Source organism: Bos taurus, chromosome 16 (assembly GCF_002263795.3).
Source record: "Bos taurus isolate L1 Dominette 01449 registration number 42190680 breed Hereford chromosome 16, ARS-UCD2.0, whole genome shotgun sequence".
Classification (NCBI taxonomy): Eukaryota; Metazoa; Chordata; class Mammalia; order Artiodactyla; family Bovidae; genus Bos; species Bos taurus.
In genome coordinates this window covers 1,119,473-1,137,492 of record NC_037343.1, presented here as the reverse complement: position 1 = coordinate 1,137,492, position 18,020 = coordinate 1,119,473, and the positions used below count along the sequence as shown (strand labels likewise).

Below are 18,020 nucleotides of genomic sequence, written 5' to 3'. Positions count from 1 at the left end.
TTATACTTTCCAGAAGCTGATTTTCTGGAATCCATCATGTATGTCATCATCATGTGAATAAAGACAAGTGGGCAAAAAATACGTAGTAAAAACAAGAGATGCTATCCATTCAGTAATAAAGGTTGTGCTCTGTCTTATTTTTAAAGAACTTATTAGAAGGAAATTCCAAAGCCCTCAATGCATTTCCCAGAACTTGGAACTTGAGATCTTTTCCTTCTTGCATCTGAAAGAAAACAAGCCTCCCCGCCCACTCCAACATCTTTGTCTCCTCTAGACTATCCATGGGGAGAACTTAGAACAAGCACTCAATGCCAAGGGAATAAGGCAAAACATCTCCCTTAGAAACTCTGGGACAGTATTTTTGGGTACCCATATAACCAGGACTTTCCATCAAAACCTCAGACTAGTAAACAATCCCTCTCTGGCATCAAGAGTTTTCAGAATGGGCGAGCAGCGGGTCCTGGCTGGTAATGCAGGACGATGATCATCTCTACTGACCTCTTTATATCCAACTCAATAATTGGTTTGGGTGGATTTCCAGTCTTACCCTTCATTCCTTGGTTGTTTGGGATCAGAAGTGGTGTTATGAAAACAACGACTTTTGGGTCCTGTGAAGGTTGAAGAGGAAGGGTTTGGCAGCCAGAGGCACGTATGTCTCTTTGCTGAGAGGAATTTGAATCAGAAGGCACTTCAGCCCTTCTAGACGGAGTGGGCCCAAACATCAAAGGCAATTAGTTTCGCCCAGTGGTTGTGGCTTAACCTGCACTTTTTCTGGGTGGGGAGGAAATAGCAACGACATGAGCCCCTGGAAAATATAACTGACCTGAAGGCCTAAGGGTTTTCCTGGCCTGGTTGGTGGTTATTCCACCAAACACTGGGTTCTGAGGATAGGCAAACTCCGTAGACAGCCAAAAATACAGTTCAGTTTATAACCCTTTACTGATTACCTACTAAGTGCCAAGCACTATATGCCCAGCTGGGGATAGGGTTTACAGAAATGAGTAATAGTCTCTTTAGCTTGTTTGTCGTCCAGTAACTGGGTAGTGCTGCTGGCTTGACAGCTCTCAGAAAGCACCAGTGTCCCAGATGAACTTCCTTCACGTGCTGATTCCTTTGGCAATCTGCAGGCATCAGGATCCCTTATTTGGTGTCCCATATTGAAACCGAGTTCTGAGGGCCTAGATGCAGAACCAGGAAGATTGAGAGGCAGTAGTCAAAATGGAGGCTAGAAGTCATTGATAAAGGAATTTGTGAACAGTGAATGGTTCCCTGAAACTCTCCTCTTGACCTGATCTCGCTCATCTCCTCCCTCCTTCCTTTCTCCCCAGCCTACCTTGCAACAGAACAGATGACTAAAGACCTAGTGAAAATCCCACCTGGGGATACTGTGTTTTTTGGTAGATCTTAGTTGGAAAAAATCCCAATCAATGTTTGGCCCCTAGACTCTACTGACTTCCATTGTCAAGTATTATTAAGTGTGGGAATATAAAAGTTGTTGCTTTCTCAAGGCCCTGTTTTCCGGAGACTGTCCTGTCTCACCCTTTCATTACGTACTCTTTCTCATGCTCTTAAGACAGATACTGTGGCTGACGCGTCAGTCTCAGCAGATGTTGCTCTGCATGCAGAACAAACTTCCTTATCTTCAAAGCCTTGCTATTGCTTTGCTGAGCTCTGTTACTAAATTCCAGATAAGTTCTCATTGAATATGCACTCAGTGTTTTCTCGGGGAGTTGCTCTTTCGAGAGCTCTCCCTGCGCTGTCTCTCATAATCCTGTGTGGTTGTGAGAATTCAGTGCAATACCACCACATTTAAGTATGCTAGAATTTGAAAAAGTTAACATCTGTACCTAATGGGTAGATTTGTCCAGGCTATCTAGATCTAGCTACGAAGTGTCTCTTATGTCCAGTTGCTAAAACTAGTGTTTTCCATTGCAAAGTGATTGCTTTCTGGATTCAAAAATGATGAGAAAGTTATCTGTGCATTATTTATAACCACCTTAACATTAAGGCCACTCTGCTTCACTCATGAAACCAGATTTTGCTCCTTATGTGTGCTCAGTTGCTCAGTTGTGTCCAACTCTTTGCCACCGCACAGACCATCCATGGGATTTTCCCAGCAAGAATACTGGAGTAGGTTGCCATTTCCTTCTCCACGGTATCTTCCCAACCCAGGGATCAAACTCAAGTCTTTTGCAGCTTCTGCACTGGCAGGCAGATTCTTTACCACTGAGCTACCTGGGAATCCCTTGCTGCTTACACACCTGCTTTATTTTGAGCAGGCAGTCTATCAAAACTTCTTTGTGTTTCCAGCTCTTAAAAGCATGCCAGGCATAGAGTAGATGCTTACATGTATTAAACTGAAATGAAATATGTCTGGAGTCAGGAAACGAAACCCGGTATCCCAGACCCCTCTCATCCTTACAATCCCCTGCCACAGATTCAAGCAGATTGGGCCACTGCAATTAGTTGGACTCCATATTAATTGAGTTTAACCCTGGCAATAAGGAGGTCACCACCCCCTCCACTGGTCCTCCGGCCTTGTGTTGTAAGAAAGCGTTCGGTCTTTGGCGTCATGTAGGTCAAGGTTCAAATCCTTGTTTTACAATCTAATCACTGTATACCTGCGATCCTCTATTTTCAACACAAAGTATCTACTGTGATTACTAATGAGATAATATCCGTAAACCCTCTAGTTTATAGTAGGTAGTAAGCAAAGGCCCATTCATTATATTTAATCTTTTAAAAAACTTTGAAATTTCTGAGGAGATTGGGTCCCTAACAAGGAGTTTTCATATTATGTCAACAGTTCAAAACCTATTGGAGCAACTGAAAGTTCCATTGTTTAAAATTCAAATTCTAAATTCTTCAAATCTGAAGCTTTCTCAATTAGTATTTTTTAAAAAAACAGGAGTGAGTGTTTCAAATTCAAACCCTTGTTTATTGTTGATGGAAATGTAAAATGGTATGACTACACTTTAGAAAACAATATGGAAGTTCCTTAAAAAAGATACAAACAGATTACCATACCATCCAACAACTCCATTTCTGGACATACAAGAAAAAAGTAATTAGAAGTAGGATCTCGAAGAGATATTTGTACACCAATGTTCATAACAGCATTATTTGCCATAGCTAAGTGTAAGCAACTCAAATGTACATTGAAAGATAAATGGATAAGCAAAATATAGTATATACATATGATAGAGTATTATTCAATCTTTAAAAGGAAGGAAATTCTGACACCCGCTGCAACATGGATGAACTTTGAAGGCATTATGCTAAGTGAAATAAGCCAGTCTCAGAAAGATAAATATTGTATGATTCCATTTGTATGAGTCATGTAGAGTAGTCAAATTCATAGGGAGAGAAAGTAATTCTTTCTACTCTGGTGGTTGCCAGGGGCTGGGGGAGGGTGAAATGGGGCATTTTTGTTTAGTGAATATAAAGTTAAGTTTTGAAAGATGAAAAAGTTCTGGAGACTGGTTGTATAGCGATACTTAAAACTTCTGAACTGTGAAAATTGTTAAGATAGTAAATTTTATGTTATGTGTAATTTACCACAGTTAAAACAAAAAAATTTTAAGGGGTGTTCCTTGGATGTTAGCAGGAAGCAATTAGTTGAAGAATGAACATTTCAGATGCATGGGTTCATCTAAGCTACTGAGATTCTAGGAAATCCAGATTCTTCCAGTACCTGACCTTCCAATTTATCCTGGTATATCTAACTGCCTGCATGCATCTGCACTGGAATGCCGAACAGGCATCTCTAACTTAGGCTCTGTCCCTCCCCATCTTTCTAATGTCAGGAAATGGTGCTACCACCCACCCAGTTGCTCAAACTCAAAATCAAGGACTCATCCGTCACTTTCCCTAACTCCTTCTCTGGTCCATCTTCAAGACTTTTCAACTTGTCTAAACATACATAGTTCCCTCTTTCACGGCACTGGCCCTATCTGCTGTTATCTCTCAACAGAGGAGAGCTAGAGCTCCTGCTTCCACACTTTCCTCCTTTTCACCGCACAGCAGTCTCTCCCATGGACTTTTTAAAATGTAGGTCAGATCTTTTCACTTTCTCTCCCTAAAACAAGTTTTTAAAATACATTCAGAATAAAAGTTAAATCCATTCCATGGCCTAAAAGTCCTTTCATGGTGTAGTTCCTGCCTGCTTCTATGACCTCATCCTCCCCTTGCTCAGAGTCTCGACATCTGTAAAATGGGTAATAACAGCAATTATCTCTACCACAGACTGCGTGAGCATCAGCTGTGTCCTGGGCCAGGGACCTCACACAAACTACCTCATAGAGACCTTACTACAACTCACAAGGTAGTGTTAACCTGAGGGTCATCATGAGATTAGGTGGGTGTGCATGATGCTAGTGCATAGTAAAGTGAAAGTGAAAGTCACTTAGTCGTGTCTGACTCTTTGCGACCCCGTGGACTATAGAGTCCATGGAGTTCTCCAGGCCAGAATACTGGAGTGGGTAGTCTTTCCTTTCTCCAGGGGATCTTCCCGACACAAGGATCGAACCCAGGTCTCCCCCATTGCAGGTGGATTCTTTACCAGCTGAGCCACAAGGGAAGCCCAAGAATAATGGAGTGGGTAGCCTATCCCTTTTCCAGGGGATCTCCCCAACCCAGGAATCAAACTGGGGTCTCCTGCATTGCAGGCAGATTCTTTACCAACTGAGATATGAAGGAAGCCCTAGTGCACAGTAAATGACTAACAAATATGAGAGTCCCTTTCTACCCTTTTATCCCAGTGGGGAGAGAGAAATCCTATAGCCCAGACATGTCTACACTGGTCAGGGATGGAATTGGAGCCAACGCCAGCTACCCTGTATCCTCTCCATTGTCCATCAGCCTAACCACTTGCCCACAGAGGGTGCTGGAGCCCAGAAAGGTGAGCACTCGCTCTCCAGTGGGACCCTGGGTTGTTGAAAGAGTTAAGATGCCTCTTGGCAAATCCTGGCCCTCCCTATCCCTGCATCTGCCCTATGGGTTTAACGAGAAATCCAGGCCTTTGTAAGAGACTGTACAAATAACCTCCAGAGCACCACTAACTCATTCAGCAGAAAGAGACCCCAAGCTGCCAATGCTTCAGGGAAGATAAGTGAGTGGAAAGAAGGTGGTTTTTATAGCAATTTTGAGCGGTTGAGTGTGAGCTCCGCCTCTGCAGCAGCGCTGAGAAAGCCAGGATCTGGGCTCCTCAACCTCTCTCTTCACGACGTCTGATTAGGAATTTGGGGGCGGGCCCTGGCCTGGCACAGGCGCGCACACTCTCAGTAGACACAGTCACTCCTCTCCTGCTCACACGCTCTCCAACCAAGGAGGCCAGACAGAGGGACGTGGTCACTCTCTGAAAGATTCAACTTCAAGGTAAGTCTGTCATTTTTCCTTCAGATTTTGTCCCTGGTAGTTCCATTAAAGGAGCAAAGGAAAGAGGCTGGGGAGAGGGGACAGGGCCCAGGGCAGAAGGAACAATTCTTTCTTCCCCATCTGGACCACGTCCCAGGATGCTGGAGCAGGGAAAGGGAGCTGGAGGAGGGAGTTCCCACATGCCACCTTTGTCCGACAGTTCCTTTCTGACTGCTGGGGAACCTTCAGCTTTCAGGTGTGAAAAAGTGAAGTGCCAGGTATCTGGGGAAGCCAGCTCTGCCCCACTACTACTCAGAAAGTCCACCATCCTAGATTTGTGCCCTGCAGTCTCTTCAGAGGGTCTGAGGCACCTAAACACTCTTATATGAGGGGAGAGGGAATTTTGTGTAGTGTGTGTGTGTGTGTGTGTGTGTGTGTGTGTGTGTATGTGTGTGCTTGTATGTTGTTGGGGTGAAAGGGAAAAAACACACAGAAGTGTTGAGAGTTGACCAGGTCCAAGGAACTGTGAAATGGGGACCTAATTCAGGTTACAAAGCAGCTTTTGGTTTGACACCCTGGACTCTGATAGGAAGGAGACATGCTTCTCTAGAATGGAAAATGAAAGAACAGCAGTAACTCCTGAGTAAGCTCCCCCCAACTCAGAAAGTACCAGTCCTAGAAGCTTTCCACCTCACAAAACTTGGAGCACAGGAATGTCTCTAGTATTGGGGGTGAGGTGGAGAGGATTTAAGAATATAAAGCCTGGAGCAACATTGCTAAGAGATAGGGAAGGGGTAAAGAGAGGCACAAGGTCCCCAACAACCCCTTTCAGCAGTCATGACACCGAAAGAGAGTCGAGTGCGCAGGATGCACAGCCCTGGAAGGCTTGAAGAGGAGGGCTGCTCTTGCCTGCCAAGGTGCCTAGTTTGGAAGGAGAAATGGACACAGAGGCTCACTGTGCCAACCTCCAGACAGCCACCCTGGGCCTGCAGCAGCCCAGAGCTTAGCATGGAAAAATGTGCTGCTGGCAGTGGGCCACTCTATCCGTTTTCTCCTGGGCAGTGCCAGGGCCCAGCCAGCGTGCCCAGGCAGTGGGCGGCTGGGGAGGCTCCCCAGGAACACTGTGGGCTCTTTGTCTGAGGCTGCTGAAGATGAGTGAGGCACCTCTTTCCTGGAGCCCGTGGGCTACTGGGATGAAGCAGGCCCGAGGGACTTGCTCGCAGCGGACAGAGAGGTCTGAGGGAGACGGTGGCCAGAAAGGGATCAGACTGACTGTTACCCCCAGGGGCCTTCTCATCAGCTCATGGGCTTCGACGTTGGCTTTTAGAGTCCTTTCTTTCTCTTGTCCCCAGCAAGGGCCAACAGCACCGTGAACAGCATATGTGACTATGCCCAGACCAAGAAAGGTTCTAAAGTTTCTCTACCCAGGGGTGACACTCACCCCTCTGGAAGGTGCTCATTGCTCGTAAGGGCTGTGCGGTGCTCTGGCTGTCGGTATCCAGAGTAAGACATCCAGCCGGACAGGCCACCCTCCTCTTCCACGCCTTCAGCTTCCCCCTCAGGGGACATCAGACTCACACTTCTCTCCAAGCCTCACCTGCTTTGGTCTCACTAGCACACAAGCTCAAAAGCAGTGAGCTGCCAGGCAATGTGGGGCCTGGCTACAGAGACTGGTAACCCAGAGGTCATCACCAAGGGCTTCGGATGGGAGAGCAGGACGCCAGAATCCCATTCTAAAGTCACGTTCCCCTGGGAACACTCACGAGTCTTCAATTCCTGTTCCATTGTTTGATGTTCCTTGTTATCTCTCTTGGCCTCAGCTGGCTCTGGCATAATGTCCATGGCGGAGCGTGAGAAGTACTAACACTTTACTAGATGCCATGGAAGACAGCCCAGGGCACTAAGACTTCATGCTCTCAATACCCCTTCTAGAACACAAGGGCCACACTGGGGGGCCACAGCCCCTCTGAAGAGAATCTGTAACTGCTGTATGATGGCCCTTGCCAGCCAAGTTGCAAGTATAGCCACAAACTGCCAACCAGAGAGTTTCCCCACCAGTAGACTGTTACAGGTTCTGGCACTGTTACACATGCTGGTACCACAAGCCCAAGTCTTGTGATGGCTGCAGGGGACCACACCCTTCCCCAAAGACTCAAAACCAGAACTTCCCAAGTAGTGCAGATCTTCCCCTTTGAGACCTCAAGCCACTCCTGGGTGTTTCCCAGAGATATGGAAAGAGCCAGAGGGTTTTTTCCTTGGACTCTTGGCAAACATTATTCCCTGGGGAGTTCAAACTGGATGTAAATTCAGGCCCAAATAGAACCCACCACCACCCCCACTCCTATGGAAGTTGCTGTGGGCTTTCTCGCTTCCCTAACAGTACCTTCAGGTTGCTAGAGGTGCCTATGGGCCTGCTCTCTGAAGAAAAAAAGAAAAGCAATACCTCCATTCAAGCTCCTTCTGATCTCAAAGGCTCTGTTTCTGTGACTCTTCGAGCAGAGGGAAGTGCACCTAGCTCCCCCAGGGAGCCAAGGCTCATCCGGACCAGCACGTAGAGGCAGTGCTGGGACAGGCCCAGAGGAGGCGGAGCAAGGACTCTGCTCGGAGCTGCTTTCTGCTGAAGGTCAGGTCTGCAGAGCTCAAAGCCCAAGGCTCACCTCTTCTGCCTCTCTGACTCCCTGGAGTCTCCTTCACACCTGATTCCTCTATTTTCTCTCCCTTCTTGCAGAAACACAAAATGCAGTGGGCGTCCATCCTGCTGCTGGCAGGGCTCTGCTCCCTCTCCTGGGCCCAATATGAGGAAGACTCTCACTGGTGGTTTCAGTTCCTCCGCAACCAGCAGTCCACCTACGACGATCCCTATGACCCCTACCCCTATGAGCCTTATGAGCCTTACCCCTACGGGGGAGAAGAAGGTCCAGCTTATGCTTACGGCTCTCCACCCCAACCAGAGCCCCGAGACTGCCCCCAGGAGTGCGACTGTCCCCCCAACTTCCCCACAGCCATGTACTGCGACAATCGCAATCTCAAGTACCTGCCCTTCGTCCCCTCCCGCATGAAATACGTCTACTTCCAGAACAACCAGATCTCTTCCATCCAGGAGGGTGTCTTCGACAATGCCACTGGGCTGCTCTGGATTGCTCTCCATGGCAACCAGATCACCAGTGATAAGGTGGGCAAGAAGGTTTTCTCCAAGCTGAGGCACCTGGAGAGGCTGTATCTGGACCACAACAACCTGACCCGGATACCCAGCCCACTGCCTCGGTCCCTGAGAGAGCTCCATCTTGACCACAACCAGATCTCAAGGGTCCCCAACAATGCGCTGGAGGGGCTGGAGAACCTCACAGCCTTGTACCTTCATCACAACGAGATCCAGGAAGTGGGCAGTTCTATGAAAGGCCTCCGATCATTGATCTTGCTGGACCTGAGCTACAACCACCTTAGGAAGGTACCTGATGGACTGCCCTCAGCCCTTGAGCAGCTGTACCTGGAGCACAACAACGTCTTCTCAGTCCCCGACAGCTACTTCCGGGGGTCACCCAAGCTGCTGTATGTGCGGCTATCCCACAACAGCCTCACCAACAATGGCCTGGCCTCAAATACCTTCAATTCCAGCAGCCTCCTTGAGCTCGACCTCTCCTACAACCAGCTGCAGAAGATCCCCCCAGTCAGCACCAACCTGGAGAACCTCTACCTCCAAGGCAATAGGATCAATGGTGAGACGCTGGCAAAGGGGAGTGGGGAGTGCTGTCTGTTGCATTGGAAAGATCTGATCCTGAGTGCTGGGGGCAACACAGAAGAATTAGAAGTAGGAGAACCAAAGAATATTGATGAAGCAAGTTGAGAACCCTGCCACATCCCCGTACAAAGTGGTACATTGTGGCATACTCTTAGACTGCATGGCAGTGCTAGGAAAAGTCACTGGGGAGTGGGTTGGTATGGAAGAAGAATTCTCAGAAGAGGTAAGTCTAAATTTAGGTCCTGAGAGATAAATGGGTATGGGCTGGAGGAACATAGGACCGAGCCATCCTTAGAGGCGCCATCGCCACAAAGGGACCGGTCATTTACCAAGTCACTTTGAGGGGACGGCTAGGAGATTCCCGTGTCTCACAGGAAGGGGTCATGTGCCAAGCTGTGAGAAATGAGTTTGGAGAGGTTTGGGAGGGGGTGATTCATAGACAGGGGCATTTAAGTTGAGGAGGAAAGTGGGCTGCTAAGAAACCATGGTATCTGTACTTTCTCATTGACTCCAGAGAGGACGAGCTCTCTGTTTCCCCCTGATCAGCCCAGTCTTATGCTTGGGTGCTTGTGTTTTAAACATGCAGCCGGTGGATGGGAATTTGCAGCCTCTCAGAGCTGCGTGCGGCACTTGCTCTGGCTGGCTCTCCGGGAGCACGAGGAGCCCCTGGTGGCAGGGCAGAGGGCTCCCTGGGTGACACGAGCTTGACCCCTGCCAAACCCTGCAGTGGCGAGCAAGCACAAGGCCTCCCCAACACTCCCCACAAGGCCCACGGATGGCCTGTCTGTCCGCAAGAACCAAAGTCTCCATTTCCGACTGGACTGTCCAGGTGCCTTTCGGTCCCTCTCTGGGTCTTGTGTTCAGAATGTGCTTACACTGCACCAGAGCCTCTGACGTCTCAGCCCAGCTGGAAAGTGCTGAGCCAGCATTTACTTCTCCTCCTCTGCAGCAAAGTACCTCTCTCCCTGAGGGAGGAAGGACTCATTAATGGCCATTGGCAGAGGGCTTTGAAGTAAAGCCTGCTGAGAGCAAACAGCACCGTCGCAGCATCAAAGCACAGATAGGACTGAGGCCACAACCTCTCCATGGATCCTTCTCTCTCCCTGTGCTCACAGAACAGATCACTCACTTGGCAAGATGTTAACAAGCCAGACAGCCCCCCGAGTGAGAGAGGTACCGGTCCCAGAGGTGGACCATGGGTGGGCAAGCTGAAAAGGTGTCTGGTTCTCTACTTTGAAGTGCAAGACACCATCATGTACACCGAAAACTGTTCTGTATGTAAAGTCTCTCTTTCTTTGGGGAAGGTCTTCCTATTCCCAAGGCAGCGTTCTCTAATCTCTCATATGTTTCGTGATGTAGAAGCTTTGACATTTACTTGTAGCTGTCTATCAACCCACCCAGAAGTCACCACTACTTACCTGCTACCCACTCTGAATCCAGGCGGAGTGTCATAACAGAAATGTCATATAGTATGCTGTGCTTTACCAGAGTTTGACCTTGAAAATGTGACAGAAGAGCAGCTGTCAATGGAGAGAAGCCAATAGTTACTGCCGAACTGTATAACCAGTGAATCTTGGGGTGGAAAAGACTCCATCACAGCATCTTGTCACTCTGCCTTCTTGCAGAACCACATATGTCCTTTAAATATAAGGTGGTTCACTTCTTCCAAAAGCTCTGCCAAAGATAAAATCGCATTAGTTAAGCGTCCTAAGGTCTTGCAAGAAAGTTTTTCCTAAGTCAAACCTAAAAATGTTCAGTGTCTACCCCAAATCCCTTCTTGTGCAGTTTAAGCCAAAGCTCCTGTATCTGGTTGTCTCCCTCTTAGTCCTTTTTTGGGGGTTAAAGAACACCAACACCTTATTTTTCTTAATTAGTGGATTAGTACATTGAAGGCTTTGATTTGGGACCTGGCACATAACTGAAAAAGCACTTGCTTTTCAACACACAGTAACTATATTTATAAACTTTTCCCCTCATTGCCACTTTGACGTTGCCAGATAAAGTTTTATTTTATCTTTTGCATTGCAAAGATGGGGAAACTGAGACAAAGAGAAGAAAAAGCAATCTCTTCAGGTCACCCAGATCATGTAATATAGCCTCTGCCTTTAACATCAGAGGACTGAGAGGAAGGCTTCTCTGTCTGAGAAAGGAAGGAGTACATCTCTGATTCAGACCACCAGCAGGAAAGTGAGTTCCCCAAGCTCAGCCACTCATCTGGGCAAATGTGAAGGAGGTCTCCCTGCAGGGGACCCAGAGCGGGGGTGGGTAATGAAGGTAGGATTGAAGCAACCCTTTGAGAAGAGAGCTAAAAAGACAGGAGCTGAATGCAGGGGAATTAAGCCTGGCTCTCTCCCTCCCTGTTTCTTTCTTCCACTAGTGCCTCCCTCAGTTTTTCCAGCCTGGCAACAGCAAGAAACACAGCTCAGAATGTTATTCAGTAGCTCTGGGATCCAGTGGAACAGGGCCAGTACACCAGGAGGAATTTGGAAAAACTTATGTCAAAATTTAATCTGGGATGGAAAGTGATCTCCAGCATCTCCAAGCAGAAGCCCCTGTCCTATTTACGAACTTAGAGAGGACTAACACGGGGGCTCACAGTGCTCAACGTGTGGATAGAATCTATATATGCTGAGTGTTGAGCAACTCCTAAATATGCCCCATATTTATACTTGCACAGTTGGGAGCCAGGACTTCAGCAGACAGTCTGAAGGCCCCAGGCTGGTGTAGAGAATCCATTGTGGAACCTCTAAGTGCAGTCGCCCAATATAGCTGGAAGTGATATTCAAGGCAGGCCACTTCGTTTTTCTCTCCAGCCCACCCACTCTGCCCGTTTCATGCAGACACCATAGACCCAGACTTGACTCAGCCTCGACTCTGCCGCAACCTGTCCACTCAGACGTCACTTGATCTATTGCCTGGGACCAGAAAGGGAACATCCAAAAGCATTCCGGGTCTCCACCCAACCCTCCCTGAGTGTTCTCTAAAGAAGGATATTTCCCATTATTTTCATTATTCTTTGGTTTTTCTGTCTTACATTTGTAGCACATGTTAATTGGCTGCAGACTTACCCCATCTCCTCTTGGTCAGTTCTTAACAGAGACTGAGAACAATCGCTAGTGCTAATTTCAAAAACAATTGCTTCATCTATCTAAGCTCTCCATAGAGAACTTACTTTCCATACCCATAATCACAATGCCTTTGAGAGTCACCCCAGGAAGAGAATCAGGAAAGCCTTCCTCCCACTCCTCCTGCCCAGCTCCAGGCTGACACACAGCTCCTGACCACTGTGGCAAGCAGAGGAATGCCTCTGGTGGAAGCAAAAGCAAGCCAAGCTCTGAGTCTGCCTAAGTGTTACAGCCCTCCAGATGCAGCCTACCAAGTCCTGACAAATAACCTCACCGAAAGTCCCTTTGGACCCGAGCCATCTTTCTGATGCTCTCACATACCATATTGAAGGCAGCCTCTAGGGTGCCAGCAGCTTTTCGGTGGTAACTTTTGCTGTCCCTGCTGGAGTTTTGGGGCTTCCCTGGTGGTGCTAGTGGTAAAGAATCTGCCTGCTAATACTGGAGACATAAGAGATGTGGGTTCAATCCCTGGGGTGGGAAGATCCCCTGGAGGAGGGTATGGCAACCCACTCCAACATTCTTGCCTGGAGAATCCCACAGACAGAGGAGCCTGGTGGGACCATGGAGTTGCAGAGTCAGACATGACTGAAGCAACTTAGCACGCACACAGGCTGGAGTTCTAGCTGAGCTCTTGTTTTAATCCTCCAAGTTCCTGACCCAGTAGGATAGAGACAGAGGTAGTTGATTTGTCCAAGAGAACAAGCAGAGGGAGAACCGGGTGAGTGGTAGCTGAAGGATTTGTGTTTAAACCAAACAGAACGATTGTATCTATTAGGATTACAGGACTTGGAGGGTTGGGGGAGAATCTTCAAACTTCTTTTGAGATTACAAAAATGGAGAGTAAACTAATCATACTAAATGCAAGAGGCAAGGAAATTATTTGACTTTTGAGCTCCGTGGCAGCTCTGTTCATCTATCTCCTTAAACCTCAGGGCAGAGATCACTCCTTTGTACTCAGAATGTACATGGGACAACCCCCTCAAAGCTCTGCACTCAGAGGCACTTGTTTCTCAGTCCAAGTTTTCTCTCTTTAATTTCTTTCCACTTTCTCTATCTGCAAACTGTTAGGGAATATTCAAGATTTAAGTCCTTCCACCTACCCAGTCTTCCTTCTCAAAGCAATTGGGAAACGCCCTCCTCTTCAAACACAATCAAGGGAGAACTTCAAAGCTGCTAGGGTTCCTCTTTGACTGCCTTCTGCTGCCACCTGCTGCCTGCAGAGGGGAAAAGACCAAGGCCTGCCAGGAGGGAACTTCCAGGGTTTTAGGGCATGGGGGGCGTGGGTAAGGAGGTTGAGCTATGCAGGCGGGGACCTCACTCTATCCCTGGCTCTGCTCCCCAACGGGTGCAAGTTTGACTCCGATCCTGGGAAGCTCCTGCCCCACCCAGCCAAGCTCTCCCTTCCTCTTAGAAGCTTCACAGACACCGTGGGGCTTTCCTGTGGTCCCAGGACCCTGATCTGGGCTCTCCCCATCCCCGCCCCTCTTGTCCCCACAGAGTTCTCCATCAGCAGCTTCTGCACCGTGGTGGATGTCATGAACTTCTCCAAGCTGCAGGTGCTGCGCCTGGATGGCAACGAGATCAAGCGCAGCGCCATGCCCGCTGACGCGCCCCTCTGCCTGCGCCTGGCTAGCCTCATCGAGATCTGAGCGCCACTGGGCGCAGGGCCATGCCCCCACGCCTCTTTGCATTTGGCTTGATGGTTTGGTTTGGCTTTTGATGGAAGGTCTGGGACAGACCGTGTGACAGAGGTCCATGGGCTCTCTCTCTAGTCTTCTTCCCTGTAGGCAGTTTTAGGTGGAGTCAGGGTACAGGCAGCTTTCTGCTGAGGGACATGACACGTCCGTTTCCAAGACAGAAGTGGTTGGCAGAAGGTGTAAACCCTGAAGTCCCAGTCCCCGAAATCTCATTACCCTCAAGGTCTTCACAGTGATCCAGTGTCCTGAACCATTGCCTGAGCAATAGAATAACTGTGCTTTTGAAGTAATGTCTGACTCTGAAGGCAGCACCTGACCGCTCCCCCGCGTGCTGGGCTGGTCGTGCCGATACTCTGGGCTCCCAGTTGCTGCTTCTCAGATATACCTCTTGCCCGACTGCCGCCTCCTCAGTCCACCTCATCCACTCAACCATGCCCCACAGACATCTTAGGTAGAGGCAGGAGAAGCCAAGGCGTATGCACAGCTGCCCAGTGACTGCGCAGAGAACTCACACTGGTGGCTGAGGCTGGAAGGACACCAAGAGTCACCTTTTCACCACAGGTCACCAGTGTGATGACAATATTCCAGGCTTGACGTGGGAGGAGACAGCCAACCTCAGACTTAGCTAAATGCGTGGGGCTGTATTTTAACAACTGGGCAGTTCTCTGAAGGTGGGTCAGACTTCAGAAAAGGAAAGCGACCTGATGTTGCGTATTACCAGCATCCATAGTGGAGGCAAATACACCTTGAATTGGCTGAACTGAGGAGGCAGCCCAGGAGTGTCATTCTTGCCCAGCACTCTCTGCATTCCCAGCAGCTCCCTACTTGAGTTTTTATCTTCAAAGGCAGAGGCCATGTGGCTCTCAAAGTATGAGAGAGGTAATTTGTCCTCTTATGCAAGCAGAAAGGTCAATAACCTGATTGGAGAGACAGACTCCAACCAGCCCTGGAGTTGCCACCCTCGTTACTGAAGCTGGCTGTTGCTTTATAGCTTGGCTGGAGAGCAATTAATCTTTCCCGTTTCTGAAAGTAGTGCTGCCTGGGGACCTAACCCCTGCTTTGTGGGGTACCACTGGGATGGGGCCATCTGGGCAGCCATGGGCAGAGACTGCTTGAGGAGAGCTCCCTGCACAGATGCTGTTGCTTCCCTGATACTGTGTATGCTTTGAAGCAGTTCCCTGAAGAAAGAAGAGGGGATCCTTGAACTATGTTCTTGGCTCCAGAACCTCAAATCCACAAAAGCCAAACCAGCTCATTTCAACAAAGAAGCTCTGATGTGAGGGGCAAGGCTGCCCCTTGCCCCAGGGCTCTTCAGAAAGCATCTGCATGTGGACACCATCATGCCTCTATAAAGGATCCTTATTACAGGAAAAGCATGAGTGGTGGCTAACCCAACCAATAAAGTTATTTTACAATTGCACGTGCAAGAATGGAGTCATTTAAGGCAAACACAGAGAAAGATTACTTTAAGGGGACCTACTGCCATCACATAGGCCTCAAACTGGAGGAGCTCACATTCTCATCTATTCTGCTTGGGCAGATGTAGCTAAGGGTTTTTTGTTTTTGTAAGTCACCTGTATCTCTACAGAAAACTTTGTGCTCTGGAAGTTCTTCTTTAAATCTAACTTCAATTTCACTAGCTTCGCATTTCCTTCCGTTTGGTCCCCAAGAGATAAAGAAAAAAACTCTTTTGCTTTCCAGTCCCCCCGCCCCCTCATCGCCCCCCCACCCCCCACCCCCATCGCACCCCCCCAACCCCACCAAGTCATTCTAACATTTTTCTCCTTCAACCATTCTCCCTTGTCTACCCAGTAATTCTGGCACTGGTGGGTCTAGGGTATTGTCTTAAGTGCCCCTGCCCTCTAGTGGCAACCATGCAGAACTGAGGGCAGTCAAGTACTGCAAAGCGCCTTAAAGAGGAAACTAAGCAGTCAGTAGCGTGGTTCCATTCCTGAATCAGGAAGATCATGGCAACCCCCTCCAGTATGCATACCTGGAGAATCCCATGGACAGAGGAGCTTGGCGGGCTACAGTCCAAAGGGTCACAAAGAATCGGACAGGATTCACAAAGAACTTGGCACAGCACAGCACAACCCATCTGCTCTTTCGTTCAACCTCTCAATGCACATTACTTGAAAGCCTTTAAGAACATGATGCTTAGCAACTGTTATGTAAGTCAGGAGGCTTGGCTAGCCTTGTGCTTTTAGGACAAATCATCATTTTCTAATAGAGAAATAACCACAACTGATATTAATTGAGCTGAATATATTATTTACATATAATAATATGTATATTATTACATATAATAATAATATGTAATAATTATTACACATAATAATGAATTCTGTGAAATTCTGTGCCAAGCGTGTTACAAACGATACAACTTCATCTGAAGCCAGAGTGAGCTAATTTGATTATAATCCTCGGGAGCAAGAGTTAAGCAGGGATTTGAGAATGCAAAAAGATCAGTCACAACTTTAGCCATCCACCTCTCTTCAAGCACAGCAAGGTCAGTGCATCTGCCTTGGTGCACCAGTTCGGGGAGATGTCACATGAAGGAGGTGGAGACATGGTCACACAGAAAGGGGTCCCGCCACGCTGCAAGGAGGCATCCCTTGGCTCTCAGTTTTGCTTTTTTAGCAGCTCTCATGAATATCCCAACCAAGACTGCAGGGCAAGAATCCAGAGCCAGGCTCAGCCGTGATGCAAGGCTTCCCTGATTTCTAAATCCAGGGCTTCTCAAGTTGGCAGCAGGACTGGGTTATCCATCAGGCTCAGTCAGCTCTCTTCCTTTAAGCTGCCACTTATTATGGGTTAGGTGTTTTACTTAGGTTGCCTCGTTAGCGTTCCTAAACATTCTATGCCAGAGGAGCTATTACTTTCAATATTTTATAGGTGGAAAGACAGGCACATAGAGGCTGAAGTCACCCAGGAAGGAAGCATCAAGGCCAGGATCTGTGCCCAGGCCATCCCCAGCCTGCCAGTCTTGCTATCCTGTCTCTACCGTGCTAGCCTGAAGACCTCACAGTTACTGGTATATGCAGAACTACTGGAGTATGGAGGAACTTGGTGGTAGATGGGGTGTCACAAGTTGGCAGAGGCCATCTGACTTTATTTTTTGTGGACCTAAATTCATTCTGCTAGTATTCACAATACTTTAATAAATTTTCCAATTAAAATTCACTCTTCATCAATAAATACTTACAATGAGGCCTTGGTCAGGCAATGGAGATACTGTAGACAACAAAAGCAAGCCTTCCCTGCCATTGGGGATTTATAATCCAGTGCGGTGACAAGCCCTGAACTAAAGAATCACCTGAAGACCACATAGTTACAAACGAGAAAGGGCTGTAAAGGAGATGAAGACGGGTTTACATGAGGAGTATCTAGAGGCCTGGCCTAGACTGGAGGACCGGAGCAGTTAGTTACTCAGATATGAAGGGAGATGAAGAGATGAGCGGAGAGTCCAGCACAGCTAACAGAATACATAGACTTCCTAATGTAGGGAGGCCCCTAGACACCGAAAGACAACAGACATGGCTGGGGGCACAGTGACAAGGAACAACGAGACTAGAGCTGTAGGCAGGGCTAAAACCATCTACTGCCTTTATTCTCTTTCAGACACAAGTACCAAGAAGCTTTACTAACATTCCAAAGCCCCAGCTCAATCTCACATTTCTGTCTTCCAGCAACTAGTGGGCAGCATCTCATTTCACACCATCAGACCCTTTCCTGAAATCTTTAAAGGCAGCAGTCTATTCCCACTTTCTCCTATCTGGCTCAGATCAGTACATTGGACACATAACAAATAATCAAAACATTAGAAGGTATGGTGTAACCAGGGAGTCCTGACCTTTGTGGCAGTCTGCCAAAGCCTATGGACCTTTTTCTCAAAATGTTTTTAAAGGTATAAAATAAAATGCATTGGATTCCAAAGAAAACCAATGACATTGAAATACAGTTATCAAAATTGCATATTCACGTAATAAATGACGAGATCCAGCAACAAATCTAACCACAGTCATTTCAAAGTGCGGATGAGCACGTGGCATTTCTAAGTATCTCCAGTGACTGTGACGTGATATGAAAATAGACCCAAGTTCA

General features: G+C 47.9%; 1 protein-coding gene and 1 long non-coding RNA gene across 3 annotated transcripts; one reads left to right on the top strand and one right to left on the bottom strand.

The window, feature by feature from the left end:
* Positions 1-915: 915 nt before the first annotated feature.
* Positions 916-7,888, bottom strand: LOC107133214 (uncharacterized). The gene is made up of 2 exons (XR_003029667.2): positions 7,799-7,888; positions 916-1,178 (listed from the first exon to the last, which is right to left on the bottom strand). It is a non-coding gene; the product is annotated as an uncharacterized lncRNA (long non-coding RNA).
* FMOD (fibromodulin) lies at positions 5,310-15,336 on the top strand. Of its 2 annotated transcripts, XM_059875219.1 has the most exons (4): positions 5,310-5,376; positions 7,855-7,978; positions 8,084-9,071; positions 13,717-15,336. In XM_059875219.1, exons 3-4 carry the CDS (start codon positions 8,093-8,095, stop codon positions 13,866-13,868), a joined length of 1,131 nt encoding a protein of 376 aa, XP_059731202.1. In that variant the 5' UTR covers positions 5,310-5,376; positions 7,855-7,978; positions 8,084-8,092; the 3' UTR covers positions 13,869-15,336. The 2 variants fall into 2 exon arrangements, with proteins under 2 accessions (XP_059731202.1, NP_776483.2); NM_174058.3 differs by lacking the exon at positions 7,855-7,978.
* The last annotated feature ends 2,684 nt before the right edge of the window (positions 15,337-18,020 follow it).

Coding starts and splice junctions, on each gene's coding strand:
- FMOD (NM_174058.3), top strand. CDS start 8,093: ATGCAGTGGGCGTCCATCCTGCTGCTGGCAGGGCTCTGCTCCCTCTCC. Junction 9,072..13,716: donor CCAAGGCAATAGGATCAATG/GTGAGACGCTGG, acceptor TTGTCCCCACAG/AGTTCTCCATCAGCAGCTTC.